General features: G+C 33.0%; 2 protein-coding genes and 1 long non-coding RNA gene across 3 annotated transcripts; 2 read left to right on the plus strand and 1 right to left on the minus strand.

The window, feature by feature from the left end:
- The first annotated feature begins 8,591 nt into the window (after positions 1-8,591).
- Positions 8,592-14,123, plus strand: LOC134271569 (methionine-R-sulfoxide reductase B1-like). The gene is made up of 4 exons (XM_062753773.1): positions 8,592-8,705; positions 9,009-9,151; positions 13,652-13,769; positions 13,896-14,123. The coding sequence occupies exons 1-4, from the start codon at positions 8,651-8,653 to the stop codon at positions 13,907-13,909; spliced, it is 330 nt and encodes a 109-aa protein (XP_062609757.1). The 5' UTR covers positions 8,592-8,650; the 3' UTR covers positions 13,910-14,123.
- A 283-nt stretch (positions 14,124-14,406) lies between these two features.
- LOC134271570 (uncharacterized) lies at positions 14,407-15,980 on the plus strand. Its single transcript, XR_009993052.1, has 2 exons — positions 14,407-14,700; positions 15,780-15,980. It is a non-coding gene; the product is annotated as an uncharacterized LOC134271570 (long non-coding RNA).
- Positions 15,981-16,132: 152 nt separating this feature from the next.
- Positions 16,133-19,427, minus strand: LOC134271574 (uncharacterized; the record flags this gene model as incomplete). Its single annotated transcript, XM_062753777.1, has 3 exons — positions 16,133-16,370; positions 17,908-17,993; positions 19,303-19,427. Coding segments are annotated over 3 exons (345 nt in total), but the record flags the coding sequence as incomplete, so codon positions are not given.
- Between the last annotated feature and the right edge of the window lie 227 nt (positions 19,428-19,654).

Below are 19,654 nucleotides of genomic sequence, written 5' to 3' on the forward strand. Positions count from 1 at the left end.
TTAACCTCCTCCCCTCTCTTATTGGTGTTGTGTCAATCTCGAAGTTGGGAAACTTCGCTCAGACGGTTTGTACATGTATTTAATTGCTGCATTCTCTGCTTGGTTAGCTATATCCTCCAAATGTTTTCTTTGATCAGTATTTGATCTTATGTTCTTTGTCTTTGGTCTTCTATTCCTTTCCCTTGATTTCCTTTACGTATTCTCATCGAATTTCATCTCCCTATTTCTTCTTTTAGCTTTCATCTTTCATCTATGGGTCTGTATGTTTCTGCTGTAAACCAGACCTTGTGTTTCTTTTTCTTCTGACTCAAGATTTTTTCTGCTGATTTATTATACTAGTACTTTTATTATACTAGTATTCTTTCACGAGGATCCTTTTTCATTGACTATGTTTTCCTCTTCAGAAAGTTGCTGAAATCTATGTCTTAATTAAATTTGGAGTTCTTTGCTTATGCTTGAATCTTTCAGCTTGTTGGTCAACATCTTACTCCTTCCTATTGTTCTCCTTCGGCTTCAAGTTTCTACAGAACTTCATCTTTACTTTAATTTACGGTGATCTGAACTGACATCAGCACCACGTACATATTTTGTAGAACCTTTAAATCGCTTACAGATTTCCTGCATCTTTCAATCACCATTACATGAACATCTCTTCCAATTGGATACTCCCATGTGATCTTGTGTATGTCAGTATGCTTAGAGAGAGTTCTGCAGATCATTATGTAAATATTTATTTACTAAATATTGTAAATACTTAGAGCCCACCTTCCGGCTAACGTCATGCCATTTTCATTCATATTCCAAGTATCCTTTTGTGCCATGACTCTCTCCCATCCTTTAGTTTGAAATAGGCCAACAGAAAGAAGCTTAAGGCATTTGCATCACCCATTATCATCACTATATCATGCTTTGGCGCTTTTATATAATCTCTCTTTGTAACTGTTCGTAGATGGTGTCTTTATCCGATTCGTCTGCTTCGTTTGTTGGACTGTATATATGTATTACTGTTATAACTAAGCAAACTGGGAGACAAAGCATTCCATTCCAGCAAGCTTTGTGAACTTTTCCTGCAAAGTACAATTTTTCATAACTCCTTCTCCTCTATGATGTTCCTAACCTCCGTAGTACAAGATGGTATCCCCAGAGTTCATCAAAGCCTGCACATCTTACTTCGCTCAGTCCCATTATGTCCTGCTTTAATATATTAAACTCTCTTACGATGTTAGCTGTTTTTCCTTAAGTTCCAACATCCGATCTTGGTGATGTTGTTATGTATGGAATCTCCGTTCCTTTCAGGCCGTAGGGGTCCTCTCAGCTTATCCCAAAGAAGGTAATCGTCATATAGAATCTCGCATGACGCGCCTGTCTCTCCTTCAGTGCTACTAATGCTAATTGTTGTAACTGTTTCCTCAGTCAATTGTTTGAAATGGAAGGGGGTAATTAATCTCAAGTCCAACCTCCGAGTTTATGGGGGGGGGGGGGCAACATTGTGGTTGCTAACAGTCTCCTATTTAATTCTGAAAGCGAGAGGTGACAAGCACAAAAACACCAACACACTATATATAAACTCAGTATATAGACGCATCACACCACATTTAGCATATTAAAACAAACAAATTAAAACTAGAGAATAAAAAATCAACAGCATGTATAAATTAATGAATTTTGCAATTTTTTACTATGCCGGTGATCAAAGATTCTGGTACATAGCTTTTGTCCTGTCTGTCCGTCTGACTGTTTGTCCACAAGAACTTAAACCTTGCCCATTAGTTTTGAATGGGTGGGGCTATGGCTGGTATATTTCACAGGTGTGTTCCTTGTGACAGCACCTTTCTTCGTGCACCATCAAATTTGACCTCTTGACTTTGGAGTCCAACAGAACATGACGGTCTTTCTTTACAGTTATTTGATAAGTATTAAAAATTGTTTATTCCCATGCAAGATGATGGCTTTTATTTACAGTTATTTCAGTTCAAAGACTAAGAGATGGCAGTTTTAGAGAATGTGATTGGTATACTTTTTATTTTGATGCCATTTTACGGGTAGTTAGTAACACATGTTAAAGTAATAACACTCAGGGAAGTGTAAGCCTGTAATTGATCTACTTTATGATCTGATACACAATACTGCATCATCATCCAGTATTTGTTCATCCCCGAGCATAATATTTCTTGCAATTGGCAACATTTTTATATTTATATTTAGTTTCATTTCAAAGTTCTATCGATCCTTTACAGTATAATTGTGAATTATCATTAGATGTCTTGACCTTTGGCAGTTACCAAACCTTTATAACCAATTTAACGATATCCCCTGATTTGACGTTTTTAGAATTTCATTTGTAGCGTTAGTGTTGAGGTCATTTAGTCTCGTGTAATATTATCAGAAAAACTGATATCGTCCAGTTTATCTCAATTTATTGGTGATTATTTGGCAAATTCTTTTGATAATCACTGTAAAGTAGATTAGATTATAAGCAAAGATCTATAATTCAGAATTATAGGGTATTGTATAATACCAAGACATTTTTACAATTACTAGGGACAGGCACAATGATGTTATCGAAATAATTATATATCAGTGTTAAGTAGCGAAATCGTTGGTTCATTTCAAAAGCTTATAGCTACATCATGTACATGTAAGATATCAAACAAAAATCCCTGTCGCCCGCGTTGCGCAGTGATAAGAAAGTCTGCTCTAAAGTCGCGGAGTGAAGAGTTATTAATATTTACGTCGCGGGCTCGAATCCCACTGTGGGAAGTGGAGACCGGATCGTATAAATCGAGGTCCCGAAAAATATCATTCACTGCTCAATAGTCCTAAGTGTCGATTATAGGACAAAATTTTTAGCTCCTCACCGGCAAGTGGTGGCGTCTTCATATGAGTGAAAAATTCTTGAGAGGGATGTTAAGCAACATACAGCGTCATGGACTATGACGGAAAAGACAGAGAGCACGGTAAACATACAAGCAAATTCAAAGAATTGTGGTCCCCCTCTTTCGGTGTCTTTGTGAGTGAGATGTCATTTTATGACAAATTGTCTCAAATATGAACGCCCTATCATATGTCATTTGGAAATTATCACTGAAGTAGATTTTTTTAATAAAATAAGGTTAATTGTGAAGCTCAAGGTCAATGAGTCAGAAATCATAGCATGCTCGGAAATATCTTGTCACAGGTAATGCGCATGTCAAATATGAAAGCCATATCTCTTTTCCAATTAAAGATCTTGTCACAAGAAATTAATGTATGCAGCATGAAAGCCCTAGCCCTAACCCTTCAAAATTTATGGTCAAGTTTTGTTTTTTGAAGTAGGTCAAACTCCAAGGTCAAGGTCAAAGGGTCAAAGTTCTTTGTATCCAGTGAAAGGTCTTCTCACAAGGATTACATATGTGAAGTATGAAAGCCCTACCCCTTACCGTTGAAAAGTTAAGGACAAGGTTGAAATTTTTCATAAGTACAAACATTTCTAAGGTCAAGGTCAAAAGGTCAAGATTGTTTTTATCCAAGGAAAGGTCTTGACACAAAGAATACATATGTGAAATATGATAGTCCTAGTATCTACCATTAAATAGTTATGGCGAAAGTGAAAGTTAGGAACTTTTGTGTAAAAGTGGGTCAAACTCCAAGGTCAAAGTCAAAATGTCAAAGTTGGTAGTACCCAAAGAAAGGTCTTGTCACAAGGAATACACACGTGAAATATGAAAGTCATAGCTCCACTAAATCAAAAGTTATGGGCAAGGTTAAAGTTTTTGTGACGGACAGACTGACAGACTGACGGACAGACGAATGAGATTTAATGTCCCCTCGCTTTTGCGAAAGCGAGGGACAAAAGGACAAGGTGTGTTTGTGAAACACTATTCACCCGGAGGCAACAAAGTTCGAAAAAGCTATTTTAGCAGATGGGTCACATTCAAGGTCACAAGGTCATTGACCTTCGTGTCATTTGAAAGAACTGAATTTGTGGAGTATGCTTACAAAATATTAAGTTTCTTTCTCTCATGGTTTGAATGTTATAGGTTCAAAAAGGACACTTTTAGCATAAAGATCAGTCAAGGTCACAGTCATTGACCTTGGTGCCATTTGAAAGAATTCAATCAGAGGAGTTTGCCTACCAAATATGCAGTCTCTCTCTCCTATGGTTCAAATGTAATGGCGTAGGTACGAAAAAGCTATTTTTTCATATTTGGATATTTTACTTGAAAAGGACGTTAATGGTAATTTAAAGACCAAGCTCTATATATGATAAACGTGATGAGTTTAACTTTTCTATCGTCAGCTTCCCTCTCTTATGCAGCAATACACCTTCATCACCTGCATACGGAGTTTATATCTCTCAGTTGATTCGATACGCAAGAGCATGCTCTACGTATGAACAAAGTTGATGAAACAATTTAGAATTTCAGCTGTCTCGTTTAGAGTTATCATTTCGTAATTTCTATGGACGATACAATGACCTTGTCAGCAAATACATTTTATCATTGAGTCAAATGCTGACTGAGGTTTTTTATCCTTATTGTTAGTCCATTATTTATACACTGAATTGACGATGGATTTTTTCGTCATTTCTCGATCATGACAAGGAGCACACGGCGGGTGTGGCCAGGCGGCAGGGGATGCGTCCTCCTCCATGGCACCTGATCCCACCTCCGATGTTTTGGAGGTCCTTGTTTGGTCTGCTCCTATTTTGTATTGTTTAATGGACTTTTGATCATGAATACTGTTCGTTATCTTGATCCATATATATTCCATTACTTTCCTTTCCGTTTGATATCTCATCGTTCTTGGAGACAATGAATTACATGCAGCAATGAATTTAAGCACCCCAGAAGAACTTGTTAGTTTGTTTTGCTCACAAATTAATTTATTACACTTCACTATCGTGTATACATACTATAAGATAAATGAAAAATCATGAAAAACGCATGAGAAATGTTATATAATGAAAAGGGAAAATTAAAGTTATTTTAAAAGTCTTTGACTAAAATACACGTGAAAACTGGACAGTTCGAAATTTCTTGGTTCCAGTGGTTTAATAATTAAGGATACACACCACAAACACATTCAGAGCTCCTCGGGTGACTCGGTCCTCGCACACTTACCTCGGACGTCAAAGGTGTTCTACCATCTTGCTTATTCAGTCACGTGTTCTTATTTGAATTTCATTCAAATCAGTGAACAAGTAGAGCTTTTTAAAAAAGCTTCCCGTCTTTAGCAACACTCTTAAACTGTAAACTGATCTACACCTATCAGGCCGTATAATTCTTTTGAATTTCTTGATTTTGTATTTCTACATTAGCTTTTTACTGGCATTAGCCCTACCACGGTTGTCGTTCGGTCATCTCCGTAAACTTTGACTCGCCGAGAGCTTTCGGCAAACCTCGGCTGATTCCATTTCCTTCTTCAAACAAGAAAGGGGAAAAGAATAATAACAAATTGTAAAGCCTGCAAGCAATAAAAATCAAATTTTATTTATAATGAAGTTAAAGAGATCTTTTTATTTTTTGCTGTACAAAAAATCATGTTATTAGGAATTAATTACTGCTGATTTTGTTGTTCGTTTTGTCATTTTTTTTTAAGATTGAAAATCTTGCAAAATTGTTAAGTCGTACGAAAATTAGATCATCAGAAAGTTATCTCCCTTGCCTTGAACAGCATTTCAACCAATGAAATAATTGAAAATTTTCTCATCATGCATTTTCTACCAATCACAAAAGAGAGGAAGTGCATAGTCCGAAGACTGTAAAAAACTTCAACTATACAATACCGTCTTCCAAGGAAGACGGTTATCACTCCTACTAATGTGTTCGGAACCTTTTATTTTTCGGTGTTCTGCAAATTATAAAGCCCGATGGGTTCAGAGTAGCTCTGGCCATGGCTCTGACGAGAGTTAGAGAGACTTTAGCGAGATAGGGTAAATTATTCACGGAAATGTGGCTAGGAAGTGCCTAGCACTTGGAAACGTGGTAAACAGAAAAAATTATGTTGCGTTTCAGTTTTCACCACTCTATAATATCTGTAGAAATGTGCTTAATCGATCTCTCTTGAATTTATTCAAACTTTGATAAGTATTCTCTATGATACAATTTTCTGCAGTCATGAATTAAAATTTCTTTTTGGACAAACATTTTTCCATGGGAACCGGGACTATTTTTTTTTTTTTTTTTGCGTCAGATTAGCAAATGAGGCACCAACATGACTTGAACTGACAGATCAGCTGAATGAGAATAACATTATCAATTACTATTAATTTTACGCTTGAAAAAAAAGGAAAATTGCATGGCGATCGGAAAGACACAAAGACCATTTTCCCACCCATTTCGTAAAAAAAAATGTTAAAAAATTTTCCGGTCCTTCGGAGGAAACCGTATAAACCGAGGTCCCGTGTTGCAGTAGGTGCTGGCACGAAAAAGATCCCTCCCTGCTCAATGGCCCTAAGTGCCGAGTATAGGAAAAAAATTTGCAGCTCTCCATCGACAAGTGGTGGCGTCTCCATATGAGTGAAAAATTCTTGAGAGGGACGTTAAACTATATACAATGAATCAATCAACACAGAATCTTTATTACATATTGCCATTGTGCACCTCCTATTTTAGTTTTTGACCCGACAAATATTTTGGGTTTCCCATAGCAGAACATGAACACTGACATTATATTCATGTGGGGGGCGGGTGTATCATTTAGTGAGCTCACTGCTCACAGTACCTATAGTTTACAAATTGTTGACAATAACTAATGATGTATATGTATATATACGTTGTCAAGATAGTTATTATAATGTTTTTTGATAAACATTCCTTGATTTAAAAAGTGGGAGATTCAATATACAGTGTATTTGATTGCATTCATTTCAAATAATTGGATTGTCTCCCTTTGATATTGATAAAGCTAAATACATATGGATTGTACATGTATATTGATTAATCAACTACCTGCATTTTGATGCTGAATATTTACAATTTGTTATTTATTAATATATTATTAAATTTTATAAAAGTCGTGTTATTTATCCATCACCATATTATCACACAAGTCTGTTAACATTTTGGCGCCCACGTTGTGAACCGGATATTATCTGGCGGGTGAGCTAAAGGTGATTACCCCCCAGAACTTCGCGCCACAGGCGTCGGCACTCCAAAAGAGATGATGACATCTCTTTCTCTGAAAATGGCGATATAGTAGTGTACGTAAGATACACGGCATCCTACTAGTTTGGGCTAGTGGGTAAATCATTTCTTTATATCAATTGGTAGAGCAATTGGTAAAGCATTTAGACAATAAAATGTTTCCGTTACAACAATTATTGTGTTGTGGGGGTGGGTGGGTTTAAATTTCCAAAGTCCTTTTGAGACGACATACAATATAGTATGCAGGTAACTGATATATCAATATTGTTGAACTCCTTTTGAGACGACATACTATATAGTGTGCAGGTAAATGAAATATGAAAGACTATTTATCAATATTGTTGAATTTTTTATATCAAATAAAATCCGCCCGAATTTCTGATATCACAATTTGTGATTTTATGATAACAGCAATTCGAATTTTTGATATTAAAAAAACTCGTTTATTTACTGAAATCAGTTTATTTTTCTGATATTAGAACATGATTTTTTGTAGCAAACAATCGAAGGAGATGGGTGAACTTAGCGTGCAGAAAGCCCAATAGCTTCAGATATATAATAATAATATTCAAATTGTGAATTTAGTATTTAGAGTTAAGTTCTCATAATTGATTTTTATGAAATCGTGAGAAACAAAAAGTTTTGAGGAAAATTTATCGTAAAAATTTATTCTTTTATAAAAACAAATAATAATGTGGTGGTATCCGTTGGGTTCGAACCCTGGCAATAAAAATCCTACGCTACATTCTCTTTTGAGACCAGCACGGTAACCACTACGCTACACATGTTCTAATAAAGTACATGCCATTTAAATCATGTTTGTGATATGACCATTGACTTAAGGGACTTCTAGTATTTCTCGAAGAGATACAAAAGTTATGTCATAAAATTATATTTTTAAGGTATAGTGGGTTTTTGCTCCATAATTTTGGAAACCAAAATATGTATGTTTTATGCAAACTTTGAGGATTTACCTTTCAAAAAAATGGAGAGAAGACCCACTCATAACGAAAAATAGTGTTATAATGTGAAAAAATGACTCGTTTTGTCCTCTTTCGTATGTGTATAATATTACACAGGCAAATAACTTCAATCTTCATGAGAATTGTGCAAGTTGTAGAGATTTTACATAAAAGTATACTTAAATGTTCCATGATGAAATATTAACTAAGGAAGATTTTGATATAATTGAGATTTAATTTTTCACCTTCATGTTTGTCGCGTTATGGGCTTATCTCTCGACATGTTCACCCATCTCCTTTCTGGTGTAAAAAAAAATTGAGAAAATCATTTTGTGATATCAGAAAATACCTTAAAAATATTAAAACGGCGCCCCATAGATTCTTACCGATGTCTGACAAAAGTTGAAAACTCTATACCGGCTCATATTACTGTCTGAGAGAGGAACGAACGACAACTCCTGCATGGGAGATTGGATGTCTGGATTGTATTTAAAATCGGGTTCGACATTCTGTGACATTAGTCACAAAAACAAGTGACCAGCAACTGAGTGAGCCAGGAAGATGTCATTCTGTGGTTGGTTTTCTGGGGAAAAATTTCGAGATCACTTTGAAAAAGGTACAAGAAATTTCAGACTCAATCTTAGGTATTTAAAATTAAATAATATATGTATATAACATGACTTCATAAACTTGAAAAAATCAAAGTTACGTAAGTCTTCAATCTTTGAATCTGACATCTATCATGTCTATAGATAGAATGTATTTTCAGATAGACATGTATCTTTACCTTTTCATTTGAAAAAAACATGTAGAATCTCTCAACATTTATCACAAATCATTTCAAGATAATGGTCTCTATTACATACTTGTTAAAAGAGGAGTTTGAGACAGTATTAAACAAGAAATATTTAACTTTCAGGAATATATGTTTGTTCCAATTGTGGAAATGAACTCTTCCATAGTCAGACAAAATATGAGCACTCTTCCCCCTGGCCGGCCTTTACTCATCTGATCAGGGAGGACTCAGTGTCTCGGGTCAGCGAGAGCCCAACAGCCATAAAGGTGTGTTTAATATAGAACACAATTCTAATCATGCTTTTTTAAAAGTGAAATAAAATTATGGAATCATTGTAATTTGTGGAGGTATATCACTTAAGGATGTACAACACACCTACCCCAAAAAATTCCTGTCGTTTAATTTTCGTAATTTTTGTATATTTAGTTCATGACTATATCTACTGCATGTATATGCATATTTTGGACAAAATCGTTCGAGTGGTTTTTGGACAGGAACTTCCGAAAGTTACCCCCCTTTAGTTGTTTACAAGGAGAGAAAATTTTTAATCAATGAACTTTTTAAACCTTGATTTTCAAAAAAACCAGGTTAGATATAAATGTCAAATTTCATTGGCTTATTCCTTTAACCATTTAATACAAAAACATAGTCATCTTTTTGATATAAATATCATCAAAACAATTTTTAAAGACCTTAAACTGAAAAACTATGAGTTTTCTAAGCCTTAAAAATAGCGTATTTTTCAAATTCAAATTTTTTTTTGTGAAAAATCCTGTCGTTTAATTTTTGGTAAGAAACTTTCTTTAGGTAGCTGGTAGTAAAAATAATCTTCATAATTTTTTGTATAATTTTTGTACGACCAGTTTTGATTTAATAGCGGAAAATTACCCCCTCCCCCTTTCTCAATAAATCACGTTCCCGCGCGTCTTTCAGACGGGGGTCGATCACTTTGTTGTATGAATCTACAAATACACATTAAAAAAATTAAATTAGAATATTGCTTTTGCTTGAAAAATATATTAACTTACAAATTTAAAAGTTCTCATATGTAAAGCGTATTTAAATGTAGATTTTAAGGCAATATTTGAATACCCCTATCACCCCCACCCCATCCTTTTTTGCGTCGCAGACCATTAGCGTTTGACGAAACGTCGTTTACAGTGCAAATATACTGGTATTTCGTCAAGAATCCCGGAGGTATGCATTAGTTTTTAAATTCATGAATGCAGAATAAATATTGACTACTCTTTTTATATGTATCAGGAAAATATTACTGAAAGATTTTAGTGTTTAGTCCATATAGGTATGCATTATGCATTCCATATCACATGAAACCTGGATACGAATTCGTTTTGTTGAACGTGAATATGTTTCTTTTTAATTTTATTTCTTTAATTTTATTCATTAAAAACATGAAAAATGGTGTATGTTCAACTCTCCTGTGATATAAATGGAATAATTGTAGTTTCTTTCATGTCATTATTTCAAACGAGACATTATGTGGCCGTGGGTATACATCGACATTTACATTAGATGTACAAACACCCCTCATGATATTGTACGCATTCTTTCAATGTCGTCGCTTCTAAAGTTAAATTGAAAATTCCGCATTCGTCCACATTAACTTCAAAATATCAAACATTAAACTCTTCATCTATTTCAATTTATATCAAATCGCACATTGATATTTTTAAAAATCTTATAGGATACATTTTGTTTTGATTCGAGGAAATGCGAACCGACATTGTTGACAGAAAGTCAAAGTTACGACTTGCTGCAATAGGATATTCATAAATGCAGATAATTTCAGTACAAGTGAACAATTCTTTTCAATTCTATACTTACATTGTGTATATGAGGTCTATAGTACTCAATTCTCGAATTTATCAGGTCTTGCTGTAAATGTACATCTGATTCTGTGGAAAACCGTGAATAAAGGGAGGAAAATAAACATCTCCTACATTTTCAGAGTTGTTCCTCTTTGATCAGTAAGAGTCTGAGAACAATATCGATTTCGCATTGTAAAAAGTTTTTTGTTTATTTATTGTTGTTTTATTTAATTAAAGAAGAAAAACAATACATGCATTTATATCGTGTATGCACAAATTGTAATGAAGATCATTAATCGGAATGTTATATAGCCAATTGTACATAATGAGAATTTCGGCAATGTAAAATAAAGTTTTCAGAATAAAAAAAAATGCTGCGCTTTGATAAAAAATACAATTTATTGTATATGAAATGAAATGAAATAAACATTAAGGGATGGTATTTTATGCCTTGCTTTTTACGGAGTTTAATTGGGTTAATTAAAGAAATACTAGTATTTATTGATTGAGTATGGTACGCACAATCACAGCTTAAAGCCCCATATCCCAATTTTCTTTCATGATTGATATACATCGGGATCGTTTTACTCGTCGTTTTGACGCTTTATTTTTGACGTTAAATTTGACGTCACGTCAAACGTTCAATTGAAATCGCAAGAGTTATCTCCCCCAGTGTGTTGTACGTCTTTAATAGCTGCAGAACTGTAGCTCTCTGTTTGAGAAAATTCAGACAGAGAGCTACAGATCCAAGCATTGTAATAATTTGGATTTATCATTTTATGCCTTTATGTTCATTACTTTGGGTATTATTTCTTGTATGGTATGTTTTCCCCTTTAAGAATCATAAAATATAAGAAATGAATTTAATTTTTGAAGATTCTTGAGGTATATGATTCAGAACTACAACGCTTCACGACGGTGTATTTCATGAAGCGCGTTAGCGCTTCATGAAATATGACGTCATGAAGCGTCCTAGTTCATAACCTCATGAATCTTCAAAAATTAAATTCATTTCTTAATTTAATCCTATTCTAGCTGCAGAACTGTATGGTTTTATATATATATATTGGGCCAAAATAAAAAATACCTTTGTTTCCCCTAACGCGACCGACCCAATTAAATCACGCCGACTGGAAAGATTTTTTAAATAAGATGATTCAAATATTTTTTTTATTGTTAACCAAGTTTCATAAAATATAATTTCATGAAAATCAGTTTTTATCAGAACGGCTGACATTGTTCTACTGTGATTTTCAAGCACTTGTTAAAATGGCGACCAGATGTGATTACAGAGAATTAGGTCTTCATAAAACAATGGTGAGGGGCCCACCTAGTGAACACATCATTCGATTTCACTGAATTTTATTTAATTTGAGGTTTGACCGAATAATGGGTTTAGCTATGTTCCTATGTTTACTATATGCCATTATGGAACTTTATATTAGGAGTTGTTGTAAATTTATCTGCATATTTTTCCTGATAAACAGTAGTAGATGTCCTTTCTTCATGCCTTTATTTATGGGTTAAACTTCGTGACTATGACATTGAATATAGCATATTTACCAATTGTAGATTGCGCTTGGTTTAATTAATTATTGTTTACATACTCTTTCCAAATAATTTTGAAATCATGATTCAACCTCCTGAGACGTCCAGTGTATTTTTCTTTAATTAGGCCATTGAATATTGGTTGTTTCTTTGCTTTAAATTCCTTCGAGATTTGTTGGGACGACATTTGAACATTTTTCTATTGCTCCAGACGTACTCAGCACTTTTTTGAGCCAACATTTTCTGCGACACAGGACATAAGTTTTTATAGTCCCTTTTGAGGGACCGTTTTAAACGTTCCTCTTTTGGGATTTGAACCTGCGACTTCAAATTAGCCACATACTTCTTAATCCAAAGCAAAATGCTCTAGAACCACTGTAAATCTCATGCCCCTCAAAAAAGCTAATTTATTGTCTATAAGCACTGGAGGCTGATGGAAGGTTTGAACAAATATACTCGGATGTTCGATCTTTGCGTATTTGAGAATATTGTCTTTTTTATTCGATTTATAGAAATGTACTCTGGCTTGAGATATTTCACAAGTTCAACTGAATAACAGTTTATCATGAATTTGCTTTTAAACGGCCTATGTATGATACATATGTACTTAGCATTTTGTTCACAAATCGCTTTCTTTCGTACTTTTCTTATTTAGAACGGTAAATTTCCATTAAATTTTAGAATATATTTTCAAAGCTGCTGTCAGAAAAAGAAAATTGTTTACCTACCTACCGACCCAACTTGAGAATTTGGGGTCGGGTTAGGGGAAACAAAGATATTTTTAATTCCGGCCTTAGTCTGTAATGCAAAAAATATGCATATGCTATCTACGGTGCAAGATTTTTTTTGCACTGTTTGGGAAATTTCTCCATTTTCTAACTTTGGTAAATCATCTAACAGTTTTGGGGATATCAGTCGAAAGAAATGCATTCTTACGTCCATGTTGACCTAACACAGGGACACCCAAAAAATATTTTTTACATACATAATGATAATGTCTTCTTGACATTTTCTCGGCAAGTGTATATGTACTTTACAAGACTTTTTTGTATGACCCTCATTATGGACTTCAGAATGGAAATATTTTTTTAAAAATTTTAACCAAAAATTCAAACTATATAGGTCTGTTTGGGACAGTTGAAAGGTAAACGTTTCTTATCAAAATAATTCACCTAAACACAGTCAAAACTGCATAAATTAATAGTACTTTCCTACCTTGTGAAAGTTAAATTGCAAAATTTTCCAACTGCAGAAATTTCCCTTTTATATACAGTGAGTGTTTTCACACTATTAATGAAAACATATAAAGCAGAACAACATGTTGATCAAAGTTTGCATTTCCAGCAGTTTAAATTCTTTGTTGTAAGCTAAATCATGTTTTGATTTTAGATATCATGTTCCAAATGTGGGAATGGACTTGGACATGAGTTTCTTGGAGATGGCCCAAAGAAAGGAATGAATAGATACTGAATATTCAGTGCTTCCCTCAAATTTCAAGCATTTGAAGGTAAATCTTATTTAAAAATATATATTCATATTGAAAATAAAGTGCATGTCAATACATCTGGAATGTAGATCTCTTTACAAGATACACAAATCATTCATTGGTTTTATTTTTTTGTTTTCTTTTTAGGGAAGCAGGGTTAAAAAGCAAGTCTTCCAGAACAAATGTTGAACTTTCCTCCCAGCAATTTGTGTCAGAATTTTGATTGTGATCATCAAGGTGAATGATGCTTTAAAACAAAGGCTTTTGAGCAGTTTTGGAGCTGATGTATTTCCTGATATCACATGACAATTTAATGCCAATCTTTAATTCATTGCGTAATTAACAAGTTTTAATAATTTAAATATCTGTACTGAACTGTTAAGAACTAAAAATCAAAGGTACATGTAATCTTGTTCCCGCAAAAGGTAAATGACCATGCCCTCACAAAATAGAAATGAAGTAGAGTTCATGGAAAAAATATATGTTTTGAATGTTTGGAGCTAGAGCTTTTATATTTTGCTTATATTAAAAGTTTACTTGCAAAAAATCTTTTACAACCAAAATTTTTACATCCTACTGCACAGAAAACATTAACCATGTCCTTGTTTTCTGATACATTGGTGTTAGGGCTACCCACGATTTAGGATATCCCAGTACTAACATTCTATAATACTAACATTTTAAAATTTTTAACCTTGACCTCCAATTGAAAAAAAAAACCTTTACCTTGACCTTAAACTGCAATAGGGGGTCATCAATATTTTTAAGTTAATTTACGAAATATTGGAATAGAACGAATGCATTACATTGTATATGTATGATTCATTCAACTGTTTAAATTAAAAGGAATGCAACTCAATACCATTGATGTTAATTTTAATATACTCTTTCATTTGAAAAACTTTTACATTGGCCTAATGGCCTTGCACTTCCATATGGGGGCATCAGTGTTGTACAAATACCAGTACAGACATGTACATTGTTTTTATAATTACTACTGTAATCAAATATTGGAACAGTGGGAATATTGAATACATTACATTGAACGGGTATAATTCATTTCATTTATTTATCAGGAGTAAACTCAATGCTGTTAATATTATTTTTAACATACATCTTTGTACAAATAAATTTCTGATTTCATACATTTTCATGATTGGATTTGTGCGATAAAATCAATAATAATAATTTTTAGACTAAAGAAACTCGCTTCTCTCCAGTCCACAATATAATGCATTATTAGTTATTTTAAATTAGATAGGATATCCATTAATTCTCAGCCTACGTTGTTTTTATGACTTTGTGTATTTCAAAATGTATTACCATATCTTATAATTCAGGTCATTAATGAAACGTCATTATACACTGGTCATAATGTGTACTAGCTTTAACATGCTGTGGGTACTAAGTATGAATAGGAAAATCTATTAGAACTTTTTCTGTGTATAAAGTAGACAACTTATGCATTTTTTACAAACTAATTTGCATAGAAACGCCTTTATTTCGCCTTAACTCACTTGCATATATGTTTTGAATGTTTGGAGCTAGGGCTTTTATATTTTGCTTATATGAAAAGTACTCCCTGTGAGAGTCCTGACCTTTTCTTTGGTACCAATATTTTTGACAGCCCAGTGAACTACTTACGAAAACATTAACCATGTCCTTATTTTCTGATTGGTTGGTGTTAGGGCTTTTAAGGACTAACATTCTATAATACTAACATTTTGAAATTCTTAACCTTGACCTCCATCTGAAAAACAATCCTTTACCTTGGCTTTAAGCTGCAGTAGGGGGTCATGAATATTTCACAAATACGATTTTTATAATTAATTTACTAAATATTGGAATGGAACGAATGCATTACATTGTATATGTATGATTCATTCAATTGTTTAAATTAAAAGGAATGCAACTCAATACCATTGATGTTAATTTTAATAGAAACATCAATCATTTGAAAAAATATAATGTACATTGGCCAAAAAGCATGTGTTATGCATTTTTATAACTGGAAGGCATCAATGTTGTGAGAGATAAAAACCAGTACATTTTTGTACATGTACATTGTTTTTTATAATTACTACCGTAATCAAATAATAGAACGAAAGGAATATTAAATACATTACATTGTATGGGTATAATTTATTTAATTTTTTTATCAGGAGTAAACTCAATGCTGTTGATATTTTTTTAACATACATCTTTGTACAAATAAATTTCTGATTTCATACATTTTAATGTATTTTTTTTTTGTGTTATATAAAATCAGCCTTGAATGAATGCAAATAGGCTTGACCTTAACTTCAAACAAACAGCAGTTGCAGACAAAGGTTTTCATTAATCTTAAAGTGACAGACTGAAAAGCCTACTAAATTTTCTGCTTCTCTCTTCAGTCCACACAGATTATGCTTCCCAATGTCTCATTATTAGTGGCCTTACAAGGAGAAGCACTTTCCATTAATTCTCAGCTACTTCTTCAATGGTAGTTTTATGACTTTGTGTTCATTTCTTCAGAGTTTTCGTATTTCTCTATCCATATCTTATAATTTGGGTCATTACATGGAAATTTCTTTACACTTTTACACTGGATACACTGCACTGTGACTGCTCTGTTTGGCTTCTCTACAACATGGACACAGTTAGTAGCAATGCAAAGAAGTATTATTAATATTAAAACATATCAACTCCTGCTAATTAACATCAAGGCTCAGCAGGATAAAATACCGGTATATACATGAATATATAATATGTATTAAATATTATATACATAAAACAAACATAATTATTCCTAGCTGCTGATGTATAAGGATGTTTTTGAATGCTAACTACAAGTTAAATGGCCCTGCGCTTGGTCACCTTTCCATCTAACAAGTACATATATGTTATGCATGACATTTAGTCCAACTGATGATTGTTCAGGGGTACGCCTGAAAAAATTATAAAATTAAGGCAAAGATTTACCCAAGTATGTAAAACAGATCATACCATCTATATGGGGTTTTCATCCACTACTTTTGGAAATACATGTACAGTAATGAAAACCCATACTTTCATTACTTTGCTAATGATGGTTTACATATTCTTGAGCTTTAAAAAATGAACTTGTTAAAAATGATACACAGAAAAGATCTCACTACTTGTTTGCTAGTACCACCAAAACTGAGTAGCATTTTGAAAGAATTTCACAGAAATTTCTATTATTTCCATATGATAGACTTCGGTCAATTAGTAGATAATGTTAACATTATTCCAATTTGCAATAGTTTCTGTTTGACAGGGTCCAAGTAATAGGTAAGCAGATTTTGAGACTGAAAATTTCAATTTTTGTGTTGCTGAAATTGTGTCCCCATCCTCACAATGCCTGGGGTCCTGTGTCAACTCACTGCCAATGGACCCCTGCCTGACAAATTTCATTTGACATCTTTGGGCTTGCTTCTCTCATTGAGAAGCATCAATCATATTGAAATAGACAGATATAATGTAAACAGAAAGGAATCAGTATTGACACCAAAAAGCATGTGTTATGCATTGTTTATTACTGGAAGGCTTAATCCAATTGGTTGAGCGATAAAAAAAAAATCAAGAATTGTAATTTTCGCAAAAGACATGGCTGCAGTCAGCCCACAAGATATGGAATGAAATTTGTCGGGTCCATAGGAATTAAATTCACCTAGGACCCCTGACATTCTGAGGTTATGTCTCTTGTCACATCAATTTTATGGTCACCCCTGACTTTGTGAGGTTATGTCTGTAAACTAGGACCCCTGACTCTGTGAGGTTATGTCTGTAAACTAGGACCCTTGACTTTGTGAGGTTATGTCTATAAACTAGGACCCCTGACTTTGTGAGGTTATGTCTGTTGTTACATCATTTTTCGTCAGTTTGCTAAACATATAGAATATATTCTGAGATCAATTATGGAGTTGTTTACAAGCTTTAAATTACAGTGACATCACAAAATGTGTAAATTTTCCTGATCTTTTTAAATTTCAATGATACTGATCTCATTGACTTTCTTAAATGGTTGAATATTTTACCCAGAGTCCTCAGAAATTTTCATATACCCCCTTATACTTACTGTAGAGTTAAACTATTGTAATATTCTCCCATGCTATACTTACTGGTAGTTTAACTTTTGTTAGATTCTAGCATGCTATACTTACTGGTAGTTTAACTTTTGCTGTAATTCCAGCATGCAGCAACATGTCACATTTCTTGCAAATTTTCCTCTTTATATTTGTGTGGCTGTTGAAAGAAAATAGTGTTAAAAAAGTAAATGTTTGTTCTGAATAGTCATTAGAAGGTTAGTTGAAATAGGTAATTTTATAGGAGACAAAGAGAGCTAGATTAACTTTAACCGTAAATAGTCTAATACCAAAGAGACTTTCTGAAATTTGCAATGTTCTTGAATTTGAAGAAAATAGGTGCATCTGAGTACCTTTAGCAAAGAAAAATAAAACATGGATAATCTTCTGAAACAATTCCTTTGTTATATAACTGAATATTTTGGAACAGAAGTTTTGGTCTTTGGAAAAAAATTGAAACAGAAATATAGAGTTTTTTTTGTACTCTTTTTTTTTTTTTTTTTTAATTTAGGATTTGAGGATAAAGACACAATTCATGATGTCATATGTCGACTGGCACTAGGTAGAAAATAAAATCGTTTTTAATAGACATGCAGTCATCAAAGGTCCATGTGAATGTATTTTGAATTAAAAACTGGGCAGTTTTGATTCTTCAGAATTTCTGACACAGAGTCATAAAAGGGTCCTAAGTGAACCTTGTTCTTTACATGAGAGAAGCAGGCCTAGAGCTCTACCTTTAGTCCGCAATCTCTGACGTTTTCCAGGCTTTTTAACAATTTGATTTTTTAAGTGCCAAGAAAACTTTTCCTGGCATGTAAAATATATATATCAGAATCACACTGCATGTGGACAGGAAAACTTTTCCTGGACATATTTAGAAAATATGAAAAATTAAAAAAAAAGCCTTGAAAATATAAGAGATTTTTAAATAAAACTTTTTTTTTGTTATTTTTTGGATTTTTCTTATGGAATACAATGTAAATGTGTACTAGAAGATAAATTTATGAAAACAGATGAATAAAAAAGATGAAACATAAAAAATTTCATGATTTTGGCCGGAAATTTTAAGTAACTTTTTTCAAATTCAAAACAAGAGTGCCTAATTTGAATTTTTATTAATTTAATATATTATTAGACAAGTTTTGATTAAAAAAATGACTTCTTAAAATGTGCATAAACATGCTGACTGAAGTACAGTTGTGATAAACATGTTGAATGTTTTACCAAAACTAGCAAAGATTAAATTTCATTTTCAATGTAATATTATTTCCATATTTCTTCAATGTTAATTAAAGAGTTACTCATTGGATGATGGTTATCATTTAATACCAAACTGACAAAGAGGAAATTGTTTTGTATAAAACATTAGCTGTATGGTGTCAATTTCTTTTATTACACTATATTCAGCATATTTTTCACTTAAATTAAGTATTATTACTTCTTGATGATTGAAAAAACTTGGTACATACAGCCTTATCACATTCTTCATTGCTATCTTCTTCAAAATTTTCACATGGTATCTGCACATTTCTTTATTCACATCTTTTGTTGTAATGCATTGATGAGCAAGCTGACAGAAATTCAAACAAAAGCTTTAAAGTTCATATACGGAAGGCAACAATCTAAGTCATGTTAGTTTATTATTACAGTTCTGCAAATATTGGTACAATTTACATTTCCAAAGTCACAGAAATGTATTCTCTATTGAAAAAGGTCAGTGCTAAACAAAACATAGTGTAAACAATTTTGAAGTTCATCAAAACTTGATTCATTATATTTACTTATATATATATTTCTTTTATAAAAATTTCTCACTCTTGA

Source organism: Saccostrea cucullata, unplaced genomic scaffold (genome assembly GCF_032062105.1).
Source record: "Saccostrea cucullata isolate Sc308-1 unplaced genomic scaffold, CSIRO_AGI_Scuc_v1 ctg187, whole genome shotgun sequence".
Classification (NCBI taxonomy): Eukaryota; Metazoa; Mollusca; class Bivalvia; order Ostreida; family Ostreidae; genus Saccostrea; species Saccostrea cuccullata.